The sequence below is a fragment of the Sinocyclocheilus rhinocerous genome, unplaced genomic scaffold (genome assembly GCF_001515625.1).
Source record: "Sinocyclocheilus rhinocerous isolate Xijiao unplaced genomic scaffold, SAMN03320098_v1.1 scaffold688, whole genome shotgun sequence".
NCBI classification, from domain to species: Eukaryota; Metazoa; Chordata; class Actinopteri; order Cypriniformes; family Cyprinidae; genus Sinocyclocheilus; species Sinocyclocheilus rhinocerous.
In genome coordinates, this window is record NW_015651641.1 from 1,394,597 (window position 1) to 1,416,855 (window position 22,259).

Here is a 22,259-nt window from a genome sequence, read left to right on the forward strand (position 1 = left end):
GGTTAGTCCATATTTGACCCAAAGTTGGGTTGAAACAACCCAGCATTTTTTAGAGTGTATGTATCATGTATAATTCACTCAAAAAAGAAAGTTTAGACAGATTTAATATAGGTTTTTTAAATTCACGTATAAACAATGATCAGTACAAAACGCACATCAAATATGGAAGCACATTTGAGCTTCCATTTTTGACTTATTAATAATTTAATAATAAAATACAATTATTAATAAAATACAATACTTAACACTTTTAAATATATGCAGTCAGGGACAGAATGTCTCTCACATAATTCTGTATCTTTAGCTAAGTGGGAATTATGAAAATGCCTTTCTGGTTAATGAACAATACTTTTTGTTAACTATTTATTATTATACAAATAGAAATTTAACTCAATTTTGGCTTTGTTTACAGTTTTGTCAGAGTATCATATTGTGAAATTAGTATTGTGAATCAAACTTCTCCTTTTGTGTTCCTCAGAAGAAAGTAAATGATGACATCATGTTCAAATGTTCATTTCTGGGTGAACTAATCCTTAAAAAGTGAATTATTATAGGACAGTTTTTGGTGAGAAAAAGCCCACAATGGGAGATCGTCTTGAAATTGAACCTCTGAATTCTCCTTGAAAACTGGTATAATTGTGTCCTGTTTTCCTTTTAAGTACTTTGGAAACCTTTCCTCCAGACCTCCAACGAGTTCAGCTTAGTGTCAGGGGCCTGCGGAGCGTGACCTCTTTTTCCCCAAAAACATCAGTGTAGGGTTACGGCTGGGACATTAACCTTGAACCTGACGCGGAAGGCTCATGTCACACTTTATTGATGGAGGTTGTGTGCCGGCTTGACACGCTGGCTCTCCCGTCGTTTCCACCTCGGTCATCGAGACGGTTTACCGTTCTCGCGTGTTATTGCTTGGTTTGCCCGTCTGGCCCGTGTTTTGGGTCTGCGTGAGTGATTTCAGGAAGCCGGGAGACGTTCAAAGCGCCGCGCTGTCTGTGTGCATTTCCCATCAGTCTCACGGTGACACCCTGTGTGATCTGCCAGGCTGACAGACGCACTAAAGAAGGGAGCCCTACATGCTCACATTTACCATCTCGCAGCGACCATCTGAAAACACTTAGCAGACTCTCTCTTTGTTTCTCTGGACCACGGCCATGATGTAATGATTTCTGCGAAAATGTGCTTTAGTTGCATTATCACATGAGATTGTAATGCACTGGGCCTTTGCTGATAAATGCTGTTTTGTTCCGTCACATTGTTTTTGTCTTAATGCACATGTTTATGCGTTTGAAATGAAAGTAAACCCCTGCTTTTCAAAGCCCAAGACCTCCCAGTGTTTAGATTTTCTTTTCACAGCCAGTAGATGGCGACTTTGAGCAAAATTATATAAAAGTCAGGCCACAAAGAAAGTGTTGATGCACATTTGAGACTGATGAGATATTGTGTTTTGGAAAAGCCAGGCCATATAGGAAAGAAATATCAGGCTGAGCAATTATGCGTTAATATTTAATAGCGCTTGGTAAAATGGCAACAGCAGATCAAATGCCTGTTAATTAGATGAGTCAGCCTCGGACATGGCCTGTCTGTGAGGATCCCAAATATTTATTGTGAGTCACAAATTGTCTAAACATCTGCAAAAAACATTATTATTTATTTGGCCGGCTGTCGTAAAAGTCCTGTCAGGCTTGCGTGTCAGCGGTTGGAAAGCTGTTGCTGAATACCGCAGTGGATAATACCTAATGAGAACTGGAAGTATTACATTGTGCATCATACACAGCGATGATATCGGGGAGTCGAGCTCTGAAACTCAATCTGATAGGTGGAGTCTGTTCCAAACTTGAACCGAGACCTCTAGAACAGTTTTAGTGCTGATAATTTGGCGAGGCATGACTAAGAGCTCAATTTGTGGTGTGACAAAGGCTTAGAAGTTTGGAAGTGGAACCATTAAACTCGCGTCCAGTGTGTTTAGCGAGGGGGAAAAAAGGATCGCGCAGCTGCTTAGTGTCAAGCAAACAGCTTATACGTCTTGGCGAACTTCAAGAGCTTTGAATAAAGCTGTCGATTACTGTCTGGCATTGATTTAAGACACCACCTTTTCGAATAGCATTCTTTTTATTATTTCATGCCTAGAGATGAAAACAGAGCTACTTTTTAGGACTCATCGTCATAGGATATGATGCGCACGAGGCATGCTAGTAATTAATACGGCGCATTCCATTCAGGAAAATCACGAGGACAAGAGGTATAGACAAACTGCTCAGTTTTTTCACGGTTAGGGTACAGGCCCCACAGTGACTCACTTTAACCAAAGCCATGCTGTGCTTGTGTGTCTTGGTGGCCACATTTTTGTACCCCCAAATTGCTGTGCACAAGAGAAACCATATGTTCACTGTAAAAGTGGGCCCATTTGAACTGTGCTGTAGACTGGCCATCAGAAGAAACCATTTTAATATGCTCTCAGGGTCGACTTTAAAGAAACACTGTTGCATTGAGCGCTCTTCATTTGGACACGGCTTTTCCCACAGGCCTCCCCGAGCGAGAATGAGAGTTGGCATGCGTTCTTGAAGTCATAAAAATACATAATGCAATATCCGCAGTGATTTTTGAAAACAGGTCAGGGTCCTCACCAAATGCGTTCCAGCAATGTTCGAACTGATGCTGTGTCGAAACACGCTGTATTCCGTTTCCCACTCAGTTGCCAAAAAGTTTCTCGTTGTGCTTTTTGTTTAGATCTTTGCCTTGGTTCCGCCATCTGATTTGCATCCGACAGGAAAAACACCTTTTTTCTGCAAAGGGGTTAATGTGTGTATTAAATGTTATGACTTCCTTGCGGCGATCGTGACGGTGTGAATTTATGTGTTTTGCGGTGCAGGAGCGGACTCAATTAAAAAGTACTGGAGCCGGTACTACCAGGGCTCTCAGGGGGTGGTGTTTATTTTGGACAGCGCTTCGTCGGAGGAGGACTTGGAGGTGGCGCGTACGGAGCTCCACTCGGCCCTGCAACATCCGCAGCTCTGCACGCTTCCCTTCCTCATTCTGGCCAACCACCAGGACAAACCTGCTGCCCGCTCTGTACAAGAGGTAACCCAATACTCGCTTAACACTTCCCTTCCTCACCCTGGCTAACCGCCAGAACAAACCTGCCGCCCGCTCTGTACAAGCCGTAACTTTACACTCGCTTAATACTCGCCTAATACTTCCCATCATCGTACTGGCCAACCACTAGGACAAGCCTGCCGCCCTCATTTGTACAAAAATGAACCTAATGCTTTATACCTCCCATCATCATCATATACTGGTCATACACTCCATTCAAGAGGTCACTTCAAGGGATCGTTCTCCTAGAAATAAGAATTCTGTCATATTTACACACCCTCATGTCATTCCAAACCTGTATTACTTGCTTTCTTCTGTGGAACACAAAAGAATATGTTTTGTCAATAATACAATGAAAGTTAGTGGGGTCCCAAACATTAATTGCATGGATAAAAATACTGTTTTTCCAAATGATCTTTTATGTTCAGCAGATGAAAGAAAGTCATACAGGTTTGTAATGATATGGGTGAGTAAATGATGACAGAAGTCCCTTTTAAGCCCGGGACACACCAAGCCGACGGCTGTTGGGCAATGTCGGGTGGTTTTTGAGTGTCAGTCAGCCTTAATTTTTTTGGTGTGTTATGAACCATTGGCTCTAGTCGGATGCCATCAGTGGTTTTTCAGCCGGTTCTGTATGTTGAATCAGCGGCGGAGCTTGTTGGCGAGAAAGAGTACTCCAGTTGGCTATTCAGCTTAGAGAATGAGCGCACAAGAAAAAAACGGAACTGACGAGAGCAAAGAGGAGTAAAGAGGGAATGCACAGACACTTGTCATAATATTTGTTTCTTTCTTTCTTTATCCACTAGAAGAAGACCAAGGGCTGACGATGCCAGTGCCATTTGCAACTTAGCAGACATGATTGAAAAAAGCTACACAAATCCATCAGTAATGAGCATGGCTGGTGTAAACAATGGTAAAAGCAAGTGCTGCTGGCTTTGTATTTCCACAGCTCTAGGTCTTACAGTTTCCCTGTTTGAATGCAGAATACAGGCTACTGCCACCTGCTGGTATGGGAGAGTTATGTTCTCTGACGCAAGAAGCCAACTACACGCTAGTTGGTCATCAGCAGTAGTCTGTCTGGTGTTCTTTGGCATAGGTTTGGTGTGTCCCTACCCCTAAGGCAAGATGTCGCTCGGCACCTTGGGCAGATATTTCCAGTCATGCAAGTACAGCTCCTATAGAGTGTTTTCACGACATGTCATCAATCCGGAAGTCGGCAATATTGGCGGCACTGAATGTAAACAATGAATGAATAAATGAGGCATTTATATAGCATTATAGCAATGCCAGTGAACTGAACAGAACTCGCAAATTTAGCTGATTATTGCTGCTGAAAATGGTCAGTTATTGTCGTGTTTTGGGCTGTACTAATCAGTGGGGCCGGGAGAAACATTTGGAGTACTATAGACTGCCAAAAGTTAAAACAAATCACGGAGAAGAGTGCAAAAACTGTCTGAGGAAAGAAGGCATTTGTGGTTGGCCAAACTGAACCAGGATTTCCAGGGCAAGAATCTTGACAACATTTGTTTTTGTTCTTATCATTTCTTGTCAGGTAGGTGAAATATTAGGCTAATACCGTAACTCAGTGTTCATTGCTACCTACTCCCTGAGCAAGTTTACCTTTTATTTGCGCTTCACTGCCTGCAGCGTCTTCACACACAGACGAAACTAACAAGAGAAGTGTGAAGTGTGACATAATATACCTCTGTAAATAAATACAATTTAAATTAATGATCACACTTTTATGCTCTTTGAATGGAACATATACGCTCCCATCGAATTGGAATCATGGTGAAATATCCTGTGATGTTCACTTCACAGTGCACTTATGGTCGAATAGAACAAATGTATTTAGTTATAAGAGAAACATACAAAATGTGCAGAGCATTTAACTAATACAGCTTGTGCGGATCTTTACCACCTATTAACTTTAGTTCTGTCATGACAACTCTCGGAGGGATTGGCATGGTAATGTACATGACAATGTTAATGTATTTGGTCTTGGCGGAATAGATCTGCTACGCTGCTGATGCTGCTGTGGCAGAGCAAGTACCAAGACTTGCTACTGCCAATACATCCACAACATGTTGCTGTGAGCATGTAAGAAATATTGCTGCTGCAAATATAACATACATAAAATAACCCCCATATAGCATACATGAATCAACTCATAGCAGATCTATACAGGTGGAGCTGGGGAAGGTGGAGGGTTTCTGAAGCAAGCTGCAACTGCTGTGGCAAGCTCTAGTCATATATTTGAATGATAGAGCAGAATTTCCTGAAACAGTTTGTCAGTGTTACGTTAAAACAACAATGACAACTACAGTATCATAAATTGTGTCAAGGCTAGTCAAGCAAATGCACATTCTAAACAAACGAGCGATGCCTCTATGAAAACTGCAAGGTGGGACCAGCCGCCATATTGAGTGTTATGATTTTTCCCATTATTGTTTTTTATAATTTTTAAAGTTGTAGGCTCTTTATGTAAATTTCAGCACACTTTCATGGGCAAATAAACGGTCCATTGTCCAATAGTCTAGTGCTGCATAAACAACACAGTTCAAACGGAATTTAAATCAAGCAGCTTTATGCTGGTCAACAAGGCAAATCTGTGTGGCAATTTTGGTAATCTGTGTGAGGAACTTTTCACCCTCACATGAATTTCCTGATCTCACTTTCCTATTGAACTGACTGGATTACACCCACAGAATTTCATCGTGGAATGATAAATGCGACCACATCTTTAGACCTTTGCTGAGATACAAAAACTTTATCCCACTTTTGAGATATTTATTGTAAATATTGTAAAGTTAGTTCACCCCAAAATTAAAATTGTCATCATTTATTCACCCTCATGTCGTTCCAAACTCATAAGAAATGTGTTCTTCTTTGGAACACAAATGAATATATTTTTAATGAAACCTGAGAGATGAAACTTGAAAGTCTGTTCACTCAAAACCCTTCAAAACCTTTGTAAAGAGGTCAAAAAAATTATGAATTGAGCAGTTTAATCCAAGTCTTCTGAAGAGACACGATCGGTTTATATGATGAACAGATTTAATTTAGGATTTTATTCACGTAGTGAACATAAACAAAAGCTCAGCGATACTTGCTTGATACACAAGAACAAAACTCATTGGTTCTTGCAGAAGACTTTCAGTGGAGGGACAGAAATCTCTCAGATGTAACAACTAAAAATATCTTCATTTGTGTTCAGAGGATGAAACACATCTGATGGGTTTGGAACGACATGAGGTTGAGTAAATAATGCCAGAATTTTCATTTTGGGATAAACTAACACTTTAAATGATAACATTAGGCAACACTATGTCTGTTTCAGAGGATTCGATTGTTATTTGCAAACACTCACAGGCCACAAGACACTCTCCTACAGATCTGCAGCACCCAGCTTACCCACTTTCTCAGGCTTTCCTGACAATAAGTCTTTGTATTGTTGGGAGCCCAAAATACTGGCGGTGTGGGGAAACACTACAGCTGTTGTCCCATCTCATAAGAGTGTATTCATTTTACCATTTACTCTATTTGAGATTCTTTCGAACATCTTTTCAAAAGCAAGTGGCATCGAAATTAAGATGAATTGCTGACTGCTGTTAGTAATAGCAAACAGTTGGAATGTGTGGCATGTCTCTGCTGTCACATTTCTATTTTAATGGTCCCCTTGTCACTTTTATGTTTGGAGGATTGAATTACTCAGCCTGTGCATCTTTTCCTCAATGATTTGGTGTCTGTGTGTTATTTGGCTAATACCATGCGTGTTGGTTTGTGTGTCCGTGTGTGAGCGTGCATGTGCGCACATCTGCTCAGAGTGGAGAAATCGGTCCACGGGCTGCAGGGTATCACCCAATGCACAGAGCGCTAATTAACTGGCTGAGAAGTGGTCCTGAGTGAGCAGTAAATATCTGCCTTTGGAGAATAACACATCCCAGTTCACTGATGTGTGTCAAAATGCGGCTTTTCAGTTGGCAGTGACACTCGTTCTCCTTGCTGGAGATACAACTTGGGTTACACAAGATCGGACCTGACCAGCTTGTTTTCCATTAAATTGCTCTCAATCGATTTCAAACTGGATCAGATCTCCTGGACCTCCTATGGGCATTTTTTGAAAGAAGAAACGATCCACAGTGCAGAAAACAGAAAGGGAGCTGGTCAAAATTTTTGGGTCATTATAAGGGATAAAGTTACTGCCAGCATTTTTTTAAAAACCAAATCCTCTGTTAAATTATATTACGTTATGAAAAACTTTTTTTGGGTGACAAATTACATCAATCTGATTTTCAGCTTCACTATTTAAATGTATTTTATTATTTATTTTTATTTAACAAAAAATTATTACACATAAACATTTAGGCTACAACGGCCTAACATAAACATAAGCTATGAAGCATAAAAGAAGATTTCATAAAATAAACATTTTAGTAGTTTTTGTTCATACAATGAAAGTCATTGGTAACCAAATCTGCTTGGTTGCCAACATTCTTCATTATTTTCTTTTATGTTCCATAAAAGAAAGTAAGTCATACAGGTTTGAAACAACATGAGGGTGAGTAAATGATGACAGAATTTTTCTTTTTGGGTGAACTATCACTTGATTGATTGATTGATTGATTTTTTTTTAATGCAATGATACTCTAAATAAAAAACATAAAACTGCCAGTAGGTGGCGGTAAATGTCTTTGAGTAAGGCATTGAGTCAGTCATTCATTCATTCATTCGATTCGTTCAAACCGCTGAGAAAATATGAGACGACAACTCATACAGAGGCTTTTGTTTTGCCCCAATATCATACATTTTAAGGGCATATAACTGCATTTTATAGGCTATATCACGCAGTGAGTTGTTGCCCTGCATCATGTTTGTCAACAGTCAACTGTATGAAATATATGGTGACGTACAGGTCTGGGGCAGGGCGGGTGCGTTATTTGGGTTAAAATATTTTAATCGCGTTATTTTTCCGTAACTAATTGATTAAATTAACGCGCTAAAATGACTTCCCTAGTATGTGTGTTTTGACTGTCTACTTGCGACACCGCTGCAATTGCCAAATAAGTCCACAAGTCTTCAGCCAACTGCCTTGCTGTTAAATGTAATCTTGAAATCCAGTCCTCCCTCTATACTACTTTTATCTGCACACGCTAGTCTGGAGATATTACAGATCGTTTTTCATTTTTGCCAGATAAAAAATTACTAAACGAATCAAATGAAGGTCTGCATTGCATTCTGGTTTGCATGGAAGTGGCCTGTACGCCAACATCAGCCTGTTTTGTTTTATATTACAGGGTGTGAACGGTGATGGATCATCTGTCTTGCCCTGGATGACCATTTCATAATGCATGTGATTCCAGTAAACATTTCTGTACTTCTAAGGTTATAAAGTAATCCACCTATGTCAAGAGTTTTCGAATATTTTATTGCCAGGGAACTTCAAATATGATGATCCCCTTGCTAAGAACCCCCTTCTCAGCTGCAGGCAGCTGTGCATTTTCATGTATGCAGGCTCATTTATACTCTAAAAAATAGTAAATTTATTATAAAGATGGCGTGTTGTTTGCATAAATGAATGATTATGTTTTATTTCTATTTGTACTAAATCCTAATTAAATTATCTGGGGGGAAAAAAAAATTTTTTTTTTTTTTTGCAAACTATATGCCAGTTTGTTTTATTTTTCTTGCTGGTAAGAAACATATTGCATTTGTTTTATCTCAGCTATTCCACAAACCACCTAACTCCCCTTTGCAAGCCCCTGGAAGTCCCTGAACCCCAGCTTCAAGAGATCTAGTGTGACCGATTTCTGCAGGTTTCCCTATGACTGGTTACATCACCTGATTTTCTGCTTCTGGATCCCATGTAGTAAGCCCATCCATTTTTCAGAGTCATCTGGCTCTACATGAGGAGGCTACAGACTGGTGACAGGACATAAGACAGCTTTGTCTTGTTCTTCATTCGGAGTTTGAGCCTTACTTGCTTTTACTGTAGTTTGTCTGTTGACATTTGCACATAAATACTTTGATTTATACAGTAGGTTACTGTTATGAGATTAAGTCCAAATGAAGGACACACATTCAGCCCATGTGCAGTGATGTGACCAATGACCATCTGGTCTTCAGCATGCAGAAATATGAGCTCGTAAGTGAAGCATCAGTATAACAACAGCACAGATGATTGAGCATAGTTTTTTGTTGGATTAGGGTTGAGCAGGATGACTAACTATTTGTCCTACAACCATATAGTTGATTATTGAAGTTGACCAGTTTATCAGGATTTAAATGTTTGTATCTTTAATCATTTTTAGCCATGTTGCACTAGATGGGACTAGTTGACTAATTGATTCAGACAACCCAAAGTCAAATTTGAAAATATTTTTGTATGTCACTCAACAACATGCATGGTTAAGAGCACTCAGCTTGAGACTCCGTTTCGCCTAACTGTGTTTGTGTAAAGTGTAAAATTTCTGTTTTGCATACGATATGACGCAGGAGAAGGTTGTGATTTGTATGTCTGAAAAAATGTGAATTTCAAGAGATCCCATTTGTGTTGACTGCTAGATTTATGACTTATGTTTTCCTCTGTGCTTTGTGAAGATGAGACAAAAAAGTAAATTTAGGACCTGTTGAAATATTTGAGTGTGAGAATAATACAAGTGATTAAAAATGTGGCAGTGGGGACCTATTGTACTGAAATTGAATAAACCAATGCACAACTGTCTCAACAACCACATGAAAAATAATGTATAATTCTCTCCTTCTTGTGTGCGAAATTGTGCCAAGTTGACCAGAGGCTGCAATTAAGGTTGCTTAAGGGGACAAGCTATTCAAAGCATATTTTGATGATTGAGATTTGAAAGGGAAATGGGGAGTTTCTTTTCTCGCAGATCTGGAAATCTGTCATCATATCATTGGACTGTTGAAAGTCCAGAGCCAAATGGACAGAGAAAAGTTGTGACAAGACAAAATTGATGAAGATCTAGAAGAGAAAAGCCAGTTAGTACCATTCAGTTAGCATGTTAACACAAGACTAGATCCAAGATCCAAGAGTGATGTGAGAGAGTGGCTTAGTTCAGTCAGTACAGACCTGGAATCTGTGTCCTTTGTGGTCACACAGCAATCTGGGTCCGAACAACAGAGCCGTTCGTTGTTTTGCTTGGGGGCTTGGAATTTGCTCAGCCGACATTGGCATGGTTTTCAGCACTGGGTGCCAAGGCTGGTGTCTGATCAGCAGGAGAAACACCATTCTCCCTCATACGACATGCACACACACACACACACACTCACTCACTCTACTGTCTGGGTGTCTGTCTGGCTTTACACCCCTTCCTCAGTCTCTCATGTTACTTGCTGTGGGAAAGATTGGTGCTGTTCATTTTTGCTCCTTCCCTCTCTCTATCTTTGTTCTCATTTTGATTATGTCAAGATACTGGAGCCTAATGAACCCCATGATTTAGACCAGTGGCTCTTGACATTGGTCATGAAGTGGCAATCCACAGTACTGAAATAGTTTGTGCAAAAGTAAACAAAAATGTAAAACATTGAAATGTATTCATATATTTATTAATGATAATTTTTTATATTACCAAATAAAACTCAACAAGCTTGTCTTTATACTTTGAGCTGGAACAGACTCCCTCCACTCAACTTTTAAAAAAATAATCCTTATATTTTAAGAGTTCTGTTTTGCTTGGCAACATTGTGAAGAAGAAAGTAGCCAACCATGTATATCGATGACTTAAAGCCGAAGCTTTTTGCGTCAACAGTAGGCTGAGCAAATGCAAAAGTAGTAAGCTGCAATCCTCCTATGGCTAGCGACTGTTTTTCTACATTTGCCAAATCAGTTATGACTGTGAGGCAGACACCATATCATGTAATTAATATTCATGAGCAAAAATGTTAAAGTTTCAGCATAACAGAAGTGATTTAGATTGAAAATTTCAAGGTCAAAAAAGAAACATGCATGAATCGAAAATAGGGTTTCTATTTCAAGCCAACTTTTTAAGCTTTATATTCTAAAGTAACTATAAATATTTCATCCTTGTTGCAAGGCAAGTGTATTTTTAATATTGTCAGATTTCTTTGCATTTGCTAATTATTTTGGAGATTGCATAACCTGTCCTTATTGGCATGCGTCTAATTTGACTTAATTTTGCTTCTATCACCAGAAAAACTGATTTAGATAAAGCTAAGATGCTTTTCTAAGCCAGTCTTACAATTCTAAAGAAATGCTGACTTTGTTTCAAACCAGCACTCTAGTGTTGACCATTACAGGTGTGTGTGTACTTTTTAAATCCCTTCCTCATGCTTAAGAGAGACTTTTGTATCTTTGATATATGGTAACCCTGAAGCTCTATGGTCCTCAAATGTAAGGGCTTGGCAGTTGAAACTCTACCCTGCAGAGTCATAGTCACCGGTGTAATTTACTGCCCCCGTCTCCCCATCTGCTCTTTGGAAGCAGCTCCCCCCATGTGGTAATGGAAGGGGTCAATGTCTTGCCTTTAAAAGAACCGCCCGGTTTTCCCCTGCATGACCCAAACCCCCTCCCCTTCTCCTGTGGCTGATCTCACTGGGTTGTGATTTAGAGTAATAATAAAATTACCACGGCTCTGGAAGTAGACAGGGCACCCGTAACATCTGGCTCTAATAAAGTTATGACTGATAGAGATGGATGCACACAGAACCAACATGAGTGGGAGACGTACTCAGACCCCAAGCTCCAGAACTGGACCTGTTTCAGATGACAGATGTCTTCGGGTCCTCTCCACTAATGCATGCAGGTACCATTTTACATTGCTTTCCTTACAGAGAGAGCTGGAAAGCAAACATATTTGGTGTTTGGCTTATCTGCTTCTCTCATGTCCTCACTGACCCCCTTGATTTGCTTTTCTCATTTTCGATACTCACACACCCTGCTTGCTCAAGGATAATCTCATTCTTGGACATTGCTTTCTCGCCAAATTCATTTAGCTTTGCAATGGAATTGAATCTCAACGTGTTGACCAACATTGAGCAATAAGATGTACAACATACCTTAAGGCACTTTATGTAAGTGGTCCTGAGTGGTTTGTTGTTAATCTCTGAAATACATTGGAGAAAATGGGCGAAGAAAATCTTAGAGAAGTCCTCATTGCCATCAGGCGCCATCAATTGAATGTTTTTTGGTAGGAGGAATTTTTCCTCGTCCTGAAAGATGTGTTTGAGACGTGAAGACAAAGGCCATCTTGTGTGCCTGAAGGAGACTGAACTGTGGTAGAACTGTCTGGCTGGGTGGACTCTGTATTCTGTCTGGCCTCGAAAGAAACATGCTGTCCAGACGTTATTGTGTGGCTCGGCTGGCAGCCTGACTCAGGGCATTCTGCTGAGAGAGGTCACTGGTGTTGCCACATGGAGTACTTCTGTCTGGTGGCAGTGCCCAGTGTCTGAACAACCAACAGCCGTCTGCTTGAAGACCATATGGTCATGGATCCTGGATAGACTATGCAGTTGAAGTATCCAAATTCTTGCAGTCCAATTGTGTGTTTTTTGGACAATGTGCTGTATCGAGATTACAGCACGCAAACCAAAGAACAAGCAAGCAAGACAGTGCTGCAATAGAAGCATTGACCGAGGAGATTCAGGGGATGTGTCTAAGACACCACCATGTGTGTGAGCATCACAAGCCATCTTTTTAGCAGAACGCAGTGCCCCTTAATCAACCCACACTGCTTTACCTCGGAGATAGTGCTGGTTCTTGGCCGTGTCCATGTTTCTAATGACTTGAGCACTGAATGCTGATGTCTGATTGAAGGTTTAGCATTCAACTTGAGTCAACATTTAGCATTTCTTGGCGTATCTCCTCATTAGTCTCTTTTAAATCTTTTGCAAGTTCTCTGATTTCTCTTCAAACTACGAGGGCTGTCTGGAAAGTATCCAGCTACGTAATATTAAAAAGTACGAGATGAGAGATGCAATACGATGAAAACAGCCACAGCTATGGGCAAGTGATTGGCAGCTTCATCACGACAATGCACCCGCCTATGCATCACATCTCGTGCAGAGTATTTTGCTGAAACATCAAATCACCCAGGTGACTCAGCCCCCCTACAGCCCAGATTTGGCGCCCTGCAACTTCTGGCTTTTCCCAAAACTAAAATCTCCTTTGAAGGGGACTGAGGCGTCATTGTCCTATGTATAATGTTTCTTGTATCTTGTATCTTCTACGATAAAATCTCTATTTTTCATATTACATGGCTGGATACTTTCCGGATAGCCCTTGTATGTACGACAGTAGTTTTCAGTCCTGGTCCTGGGAACCCAGCACTCTGCAGATTTTGTATGTCTCTCTTATTTAACACACATGATTCATATTATCAGCTTGCTAGGAGAGTTCCATGAGCTGAAGTTCTTGTAGAGTTTTTTTTGCTGTTGTAGAGTTTAGAACTACTCCTCACTGCAAATTTTAATGTGGTAGCTAGCTAGCCAAACTGTTGTTGTTCAGAAAACTTGGTGATTAACATATTTTTACGCACCCTGTTCCCTGACATAGTAGGCTTCTGGTTCTAGACTGGCAAGCTTTTAGGGCCAGTCCGGAACCAGTTTTTCTAACCCGCAGTGGTTCAAGAATGGGCATCCGTCCAATATGTGGAAAGGTTGCACCAGATTGCTCATCTTGTAATAGACTATTTTTACTTTTCCACTCTAATTGGATCACTTCTCTCATGAGCAACAGTTACAATTAGGTATTTTTAACCAATTTGATTTGCAGTCTTGGGAGTCTGAACAGCAAGCCTTGCCTAACATTTGCGTTTGAGCATGCGTAAAGGAAAGGGAAATAACATATGGATGACTGTCTGCAGGGTTAGTAGTATCAAGGATTGAATTTTTGTCGATGAATCACCACTGATATGGCCTGGGGCTCCCGGTTGGGATTATGTTTAGGTAAAGTGTTGTTGAAGATATCCAGGGGGGCAGGTTCAGCTCCTTTTAATATGTTCCTAATGTTCTGGAGCCAGACTCGGTGAGTTATGAGAACTCTGAACTTCACTTCAGTCATCACCGTAACTCAAACACATGCTTACATAAGAGCCGACCAACACTAGTCATGACGACGGGAAGTTATTGTTTGGGGGGCAGGGGGGGACGGTCATGACATCGGAGCAGATGGTGCTTTTTCATCTCAGGTGCAGAGATCCAGTGATCACAATAGATTTTGTTCTGTTCCACATCTGACTGCATAAACTATCTGTCTTTTGCAGCTTTGTCTCTTTGTTCATGTTCTAGATTTGCAAAGACGTTGCTGTCAAGAGAGATTGAGAAATACATAACGCACATGTATACACCTTTAATACATGCACATGTTATACCCGTGTTGCTTGGCCAGCACTTTTTGTTTTGAAACTTTAACACGATTTTGGCTGAAGCTCTTGTTCTGAGCTACTTTGTCAGGAATGTTTCTTCACTGAGGAATCCCCAGCGACAGGGCCTTCGTTGCCCTGCATGAAATACTGTTCCATTTATTAATATGAGGAAATCTCTTCAGAAAGGGAGTGCAGCCTCCAGCATGTGAATAGAAGGGGCCCATGAAACTGCTGTGGTTTGCTGTGGAATGAGCCTGATTTAACACATGAATAACAGAAACTAGAGCTTCACAAAACAACTGGACACAGTCTCAGTATTTGGGGGAGGAGGTGTTCACTCCACTGTTTCTCTATAGCGGTCTGCTTCAACTCCATCTTTGGACCGAAAACCTCTTCATGTTTTTGTCTTCGAAACTGATGAATATCACAATGCTTACGCATTCCTATCTTTAGAAACTCATTGTGACATGATCCTCGAAACAACTCTCCCAATGGTAACATTTGCAGTATGCTGAAGAAATTAGTACTTCCATTGGAGAATTTCTCCCTTTTTGGGCAGCAGGGCTGCAGGTGGTTCTGTGTGTGTGGTTAAGTGTACGAAGTTCAGAGTCTGATGGATATCAGATGGATTTGTTGATCATAGTTTGAGCGGGTTTGTTGATATGGGCTTGCCAGCAGGTCACCTGTCAGTGCCTTAGGCGGTGCATCTGTGTGCATATGTTCTTTCTTTGTGGTTGAGTTCCTCAAGTGAAGGTCAGTCCACACAAACGCACAGGGCAAGAGGACAACTGATTGGCGGTTGGATAGTTTGACCAATAAGAGACCTTGCGGTCTTGCAATGCTGCAGTTAATTAGCTCAATCCCAGCTCCTTTTTATCATGTTGCAAATCCAGATGTGAACCGTCAAGCTTTAGGTAAATTGAGTTACTGTAAATCTGCCCTGTGACCAGGCAAACACACTATGAAAGCGCATAGGCCAAGAGACTTGTTCACGGCCCCTGACCTGGAACCTGTGAGCTTCTGACTTTGTGCAGGGGCATCGGTAGTCAGGTCTCTGACAAAGTGATTTAGTCTCCAGTAAGGGTTTATCCCACTGACCCCAGAAAGGCTTCATCCAAACTTGTCATAAAGAGAAAGATCTGCAGTAAACCAGGTGTAAAAGCCAATCTGGCTTGAAGAGTGTGCAGATTTAGTTGGCGCCATGAGAGCCTTGCACATGTCCTGAGGTTAGCTTCATCTTGGGCTTGCCCAAGGTTTCTCAGTAGGGTATCCATGCTAAAATTTGTCTAATCATATTTGTGTGCTGATACCGATATCTGGTTTCTTAGAACATTCACAGATACCATTCAGAGATCTGCCTTTTAATTTTAATGTCAACTTTTTGTCAGATGTTTTATTTATATAACTTATTCAGAATTTTACTGTTGTTTTTCATTCTGCAAATCACAATTTAGATTTCACCTGAGCCACATTAGAGATCCTTACCATTTCCTTTCCTTTCCTTACCTTATCGTTTGAGTTTTTTCACCAGTCTTTGATTGACAGGACATAATTGCCTCTGCTTTTAAACAAATGGCTGAGCTAACAGCACATGAATTAAAATCCCATTCAAAACACATAGATTCTTTTAGCAACGTTGAGTTGTGGCCTCCCATCCACATGTAAACAACCTTTTATTTCACTGAAATCTGATTTTTGAAAACACTATTCAAAATGCCGTTTCTTTGATGTGCATGAACGGGTGAAACAGATTTTGCAATATACCATGAGCACCATTTTTGCATGGCAACAGTTGTTTAGAAAAATGTGTTGAATTGGACAGGAAGGATTCTGACCACAATAGCAGAATGCTGATTAATTTTTTGTGGTCAGCTGTCAGCGATGATGTTTACATGTTAGCCTACAATTGTTTAATGATCATACCGCTATACGGAGGAGGATGCATATACTACATCAGTTATAGTTTATACATCAGTTTCCCAAACGTTCTTAACTCTTTCTCCACCATTGACGGAATTTTCCAGCTTTCTCTGTTTCCACTGTTATACGGTAGGAGGTGCTATTACACATCTTCTGAAAGAATATTAAAGGGTTAGTTCACCCAAAAGTGAAAATTAGCCCATAAATTACTCACCCTCAAGTCATCCTAGGTGTATATGACTTTCTTCTTTCAGACGAATCCAGTCGGCTCTCCAAAATGGCGCTATAGCACAATATTGCCAACTACTGGCCTGGCGTGTGATGTTGTTTTTGTGTTGTTGCATGGATGCTGTTGGTGTGGACAGGATTTTTTCATGAAACGTAAGACGAAAAATGCTTTTTCAGGAATTTCCATATATGTATGAACAAGGTATAAGCACCGGGCGGCCAGAGTTGTTCATTCTGACCCATCTCTTTTGCCTAGTCTTTTTAGCCATTGTGCAATTTAGAGATGAAACACATTCTGCTGCATCAGCTGTCGTCAGACATACCAGCACTCTGTATCAATCTGTATCATCTTTTTTAAGTACTTCTCATGAACGTCACTGGCAGACCATTCTAAACCTCCTGTCTTCTGCAAATGTTACATTTGCTTTTTTAAGTCTGGATAGGTTTCACTGTGAAACAATAGACAAATATGGCTTTGCATTCCAAGTTTGTTCTTGCTCTTCGTAGCAGCAGGATTGTGTAATTTTGTAGCAGTGAAGTCCCAGACAGGGAAATCTTAATCAACATTCTTGTCATAATAGGAAAGCTTTGGCTCAAAGGATGTTTTGTTTGATTATTTAAAAAAAATTTTTCCCTCTCATTGCACTCTCAAAGGGAAGTAAAAAATTCCAACAGCTTTTTTGGCCCCTTCCCGCTGGCTGTCAGTTAAGCTCAGTGTTTTCCTAGATGTGACACTGATGCCATATATTTCAGCGCTGTGAGTGAGCTTATATGTGGAATCAGAGGCCAGGCTTGACGAAGTGCTCCTGGTGTAGTGGTCTCTCTCCACAGCGGGGAGGTTTGGGGCTGAGCCAATCAGATGACGAGATGGGCCAGCTTCCAGAAACAAGAGGAAAATAGTGTGTTTCTTTTGTGTCAGGAATAATGTGAGTGCAGCATTTGAAATGATTTAGCCTCTCAACCTTCACTTTTCACACCTGTGCTAGTGGCTTACTCTATATTTATTCTGGGCTTCTTTAAGCCCCCCGAGGTCAGAGATCAACGATTTGGGTAGAAGCATAAATTAGGAGCTGGAGGGGAGAAATCACTTTGACAGGGACATTTTTGGATGTGTTGTTTGTGCTGTTGTTCATGCGAAGGTCAAGGTTTTTCTGGCATCATGCTAGTTCGACCTAAAATGATAATTCTGTCATCATTTACTCATGACATTTTAAACCTGTATGACTTTCCTCTGTGCACACAAAATAAGATATTTTATAAATATTATGTCCATAAATCGGGCCCAATTTTGTTATCCATTGAAGTTATTACTGTTTTAGGAAAACATACAATGACCCCAAACTTAAGCCGCAGTATTAGATTTCATTGCAATATATAACAAAAAATATTACACAAATTGTAATTTATTTTACAGAAAAATTTGCAAAACTTTGATTTTCAATATTTTGAGTATTTGAATACTTGGTAGAACATGTTAACAGTTAAAGTGGAGAACTCCACCTGTGGTTACTCTGATAGGACACAAAAATAGCTCAAAAAGTGTTGAGAATCGAATGCAATGACATTCAGACATATTAAGTGTTTTTGTATCCAGAAGTTTCCAGATGTCTTTTAGGATCACTGTACATGGTACACCTGGCTGTTTTAATTTTCAATAAGATGGCTGTAGATCTTTCCTGAAGGGCTTCAAGCTTGGAAATAGCTCTTTTTGAAATGTTTGTGTTTGTTGCTTTCTATTGTTGCCTTGGAAATTCTGAAAACACAGAGCTGCTTATAATCAGAAGAACCTTCCTTTATCTCATGTAATGCTGCGATCAATCCTGTGATATTACTGTCCCTCAAGTCTTTGTGTTTGTCATGTTTGCTAATCATAGGGCTGAAAAAAAGATTTTTTTGCATTTTTCTCTTCTGTTACCTCAAGTTTTCCTCCAAACCATCATCTACCGTAGCAAATGCTGATCAGTGGAGTGCGCGCATTCCTGTCTCCCCTCTCATTTCTGCCCCGTTGAAAAGGACTGGCGCTAGTACTACAAGTTTGTCCTCGTATTCCCCTGGCTAATACATTGGAATTTCTTGGCTGAGACCTCATATGTTCTAACTTCAGTAGAATAAAGATCTAGTTGTTTCATTTTGCAACTCGTTTACAGGCTGAATATTTACAGATACAATTTATCCTGCGCTATTATTGGTCAATGTTTGTTGAAAACTCTTGTTTAAATCTACAAACCAACAGTCTGATCTCAGGATGGATTTTCAGGACAATGCTATTATATTAGTTAGATAATTACCCAGATAAAAATTGTAAGTCAACACATGCTAGCAGTGTTGTTAACTAGCCATTCATGCTAACTCCAGCATTTGTCAGCATGTAAGCTATTGCTTTGCAGATTTGATTCATGTCTCATTTGTAAATGAGGTCAATTACAGAAGCAGTTCAGGATAAATACAGAGTTCTGGAATGAAACTCTAGATGGCGTAGTCCGATAGGTCTAACTCAATCTGACCTAATGACATCATTATCACATGGCACAGCTGATTGGTTCTTTCCTGTATTGGTAGCCAATGAGCTCGCTGCTCAACATTCAAATATATGACTAGGGCTTGCCGTAGCAGTTGCAGCTTGCCCATGCCAATCCCTCCGAGAGTTGTCATGACCGAACAGATTTTACATTGGACATCACATGGTGATCCAAAACCAAAAATTATAGGAAACATTATAGGTTTTTTCAAATACTATAAACCGTGTAGAACCAGCAATATTGACAATTTTAATATCTATATAGTTTCATACTCACAGCAGCCAATAATTTACTACATTGCACATTGTGCTTGTTACAAAGCTGGGTGCACTGATATAAAAATTCTTGCTTAATTGATAATTATTGTCATGTTATGATCGATAAATGATAAGTTTTGTCTAAACTAAAAAAAAAATAAAACACTAAAAAGTAAAATCAGTCTACAAGTGAATTTAGGCATCAGTATGAAGGTGGATATTAATTTTGCTAAAGATTAAATGGTGTTATTAAAGTGAGAGTTAGTTTAAAAAATCCTAAATATTGGTCAATAACTGCACCAATATATGATGCACCCCTAGTGTTTCATATAATCTGAGTCATATTTTGTGTAGTTCGGTTCATGGTTTTTAAGGACATCACAGAACCTATCCATGTTGGCATCGGTCTAATTTAACTAGCTTCTACCAAGTAACCAATGCATTTAAGTTTAATTAGATGCACCACCTTTGACATCAACAACAAAATATTTGGCATTTTATTATTCCATTAAATCTATTTTCTAAATTTGAACTCTGTTTTGCATTTAGCATTGGTTTGTTCATGTGGTTCTCGACCCATCAGAATTAAACTGGATTAAAACTCTTAAATTAGTGTAAGATGTCTCCACCAAACTAAGCTTTCTTTCTTTATCACACAGATAAAGAAATACTTTGAGCTGGAACCTCTGGCACGAGGCAAGAGCTGGATTCTGGAGGGCAGCACGGTGGACAACATGGACATGGTGAAGGAGAGTTTCGGTCAGCTCATTCATCTGCTCGAGGAGAAGGACCACGAGATAGGCAGGATATGATTCGGAGACGACATCCCAGCATCCCTCAGACACTACCGATCGCCAACTCACCACAGGCCAGCACATCCCGGTTCAGCCTGGCCGTCGTGTAAACTACATTGTTACTTTAACTCTGTTACTGTGGTGAAACAATTTGAGCCATGGGAATAAAATGGACTATGGTAAATCCTCATGTAAGGACGCATATCTGCAGAAAAAGAAGGTACCTCGACCCTTAAGTTTGATACCTTCTCTTAAACCACACATATTAACCCAGAACAAGCGTTCAACACGCGATCACCATTCTCAGTAAAATGGTTGTATCTGTCCTTTTTAATACAGACCTAGTCGCACATTGCTACTAAATAGATGATGTAATCATATGCTTGGTCACGTAGGGCAACTGGGAGTCATGTAGTCCCTAGTTTGTTTTCTTAGCACAGCGTGCGAGTGATTGCGTGAATGATTGTTTGCGCGAGAGAGAGAGAGAGAGAGAGAGATGCCAGTTTGTACTTAAAAGCCTTAAAGTGAGTACTAATGTATTTTTAAAACAAATGTTTCATTGCGTTTTCACAAACGACAGTCTTTAGATGTAATTCAAATAGGCCGTCTTAAATATTTGTGGCTGTGAAGTGAAAAGAAGTGGAATTATGAGTGATTCCTCAGTCGTAAAAAAATAAAATAAATAAAATTGAATATCTCTACACTGCATGGAGCCGCACTTGATGTACCATTGGAGCTTTAGAGTGACCTATAAACGCACATTTTAAAATTTGGGATCATTGAGGACATTGTTTTCATAACGTGGTCTAGTATTATTTCTCAGCTGATCATATCCAGGATTTTGCTCATCTGTCTCTTTATCTTGGATGGTAATGGCTGACAAAGCCCTACTGAAAAATATAACACCGAAAGACATTGAAACCACAATCAGCCCCTCTAGGTGTGAGTGATTCCTCAGTCGTAAAAAAATAAAATAAATAAAATTGAATATCTCTAAACTGCATGGAGCCGCACTTGATGTACCATTGGAGCTTTAGAGTGACCTATAAACGCACATTTTAAAATTTGGGATCATTGAGGACACCGATGTTTTCATAACGTGGTCTAGTATTATTTCTCAGCTGATCATATCCAGGATTTTGCTCATCTGTCTCTTTATCTTGGATGGTAATGGCTGACAAAGCCCTACTGAAAAATATAACACCGAAAGACATTGAAACCACAATCAGCCCCTCTAGGTGAACCGTGACACAGCCTTTGATTTTGTATGCATGATGTATTTACTATGTGCTTGTTTGGATATCGCGTTATTTGTTTTTGAATTTTTTTGTATTTCTGTTGGCCCTGAATGTAACACACTCTCTTTGCATAATCACACCTCCTCTAGTCTACATGTTGTCCCATTTAGATGAGTTTCTAGATGCGTGAATTGGAGGAGGAAGCTAATGCAAGAGCCCAGTCTCGATGTGCCACATCAGCCACACTTCCAAAAACAAGCATCATTTGACAAACACCTTGAATGCATAATCGTCATCAGACTCGGGCAACATCTTGGGTTTTATTTATATCTACTACAATTTTATACCCTCCAAACCAGTTCAGCTGCCTTTTTGTAATTCAAATATTTGTACATTTGTTACAGATTAGTGTCTGGAAAGACATGTGCCTGTCGTTGTACTGGACTTTTAGCCGTTTACCAAGGTGGCAACAAGTCATTCACATGTTTGACAGTGTTTATGTGTATTTATGCATAATTTCCACTGAGCAACATGGAAAATAAAGGCTGAAGAAGGACAAATGTGTTGTCTTTCATCATTTACTCATAGGATGGTATCATGTTTCACTTTTTTGATTCATGAATAATGGATAAGAACAAATTATCCACACCTTGACACCATCACTTCCTGTCTTTCTTTTTTTTTTGTGCAAATATTTTAAATAAATTAACGTCTTTATTGCCTTTTTTTCTAAGAAATATGAATTAAAGATTATGGAAAAATATTTAAAGGAATAGTTCAACCAAAAATGAAAAATTGTTTAAAATGTACTCACCCTCAGGCCATCCAATGTGTAGATGAGTTTCTTCATCAGAACAGATTTGGAGAAATG

General features: G+C 39.8%; 1 protein-coding gene across 4 annotated transcripts in view; it reads left to right on the forward strand.

The window, feature by feature from the left end:
- LOC107713334 (ADP-ribosylation factor-like protein 15) overlaps nucleotides 1–21,940 on the forward strand; it is a 40,954-nt gene extending 19,014 nt beyond the window's left edge. For 3 of the 4 annotated variants that reach the window (XM_016518810.1, XM_016518811.1, XM_016518813.1), the window contains exons 4-6: nucleotides 2,867–3,075; nucleotides 20,016–21,090; nucleotides 21,389–21,940. In XM_016518810.1, the coding sequence (XP_016374296.1) occupies nucleotides 2,867–3,075; nucleotides 20,016–20,168 (362 nt within the window). In that variant the 3' untranslated portion in view covers nucleotides 20,169–21,090; nucleotides 21,389–21,940. Of the gene's footprint in view, nucleotides 1–2,866; nucleotides 3,076–3,896; nucleotides 3,974–20,015; nucleotides 21,091–21,388 lie in introns of those variants that run through there. The other variant, XM_016518812.1, reaches the window with a different exon arrangement.
- Nucleotides 21,941–22,259: the final 319 nt, after the last annotated feature.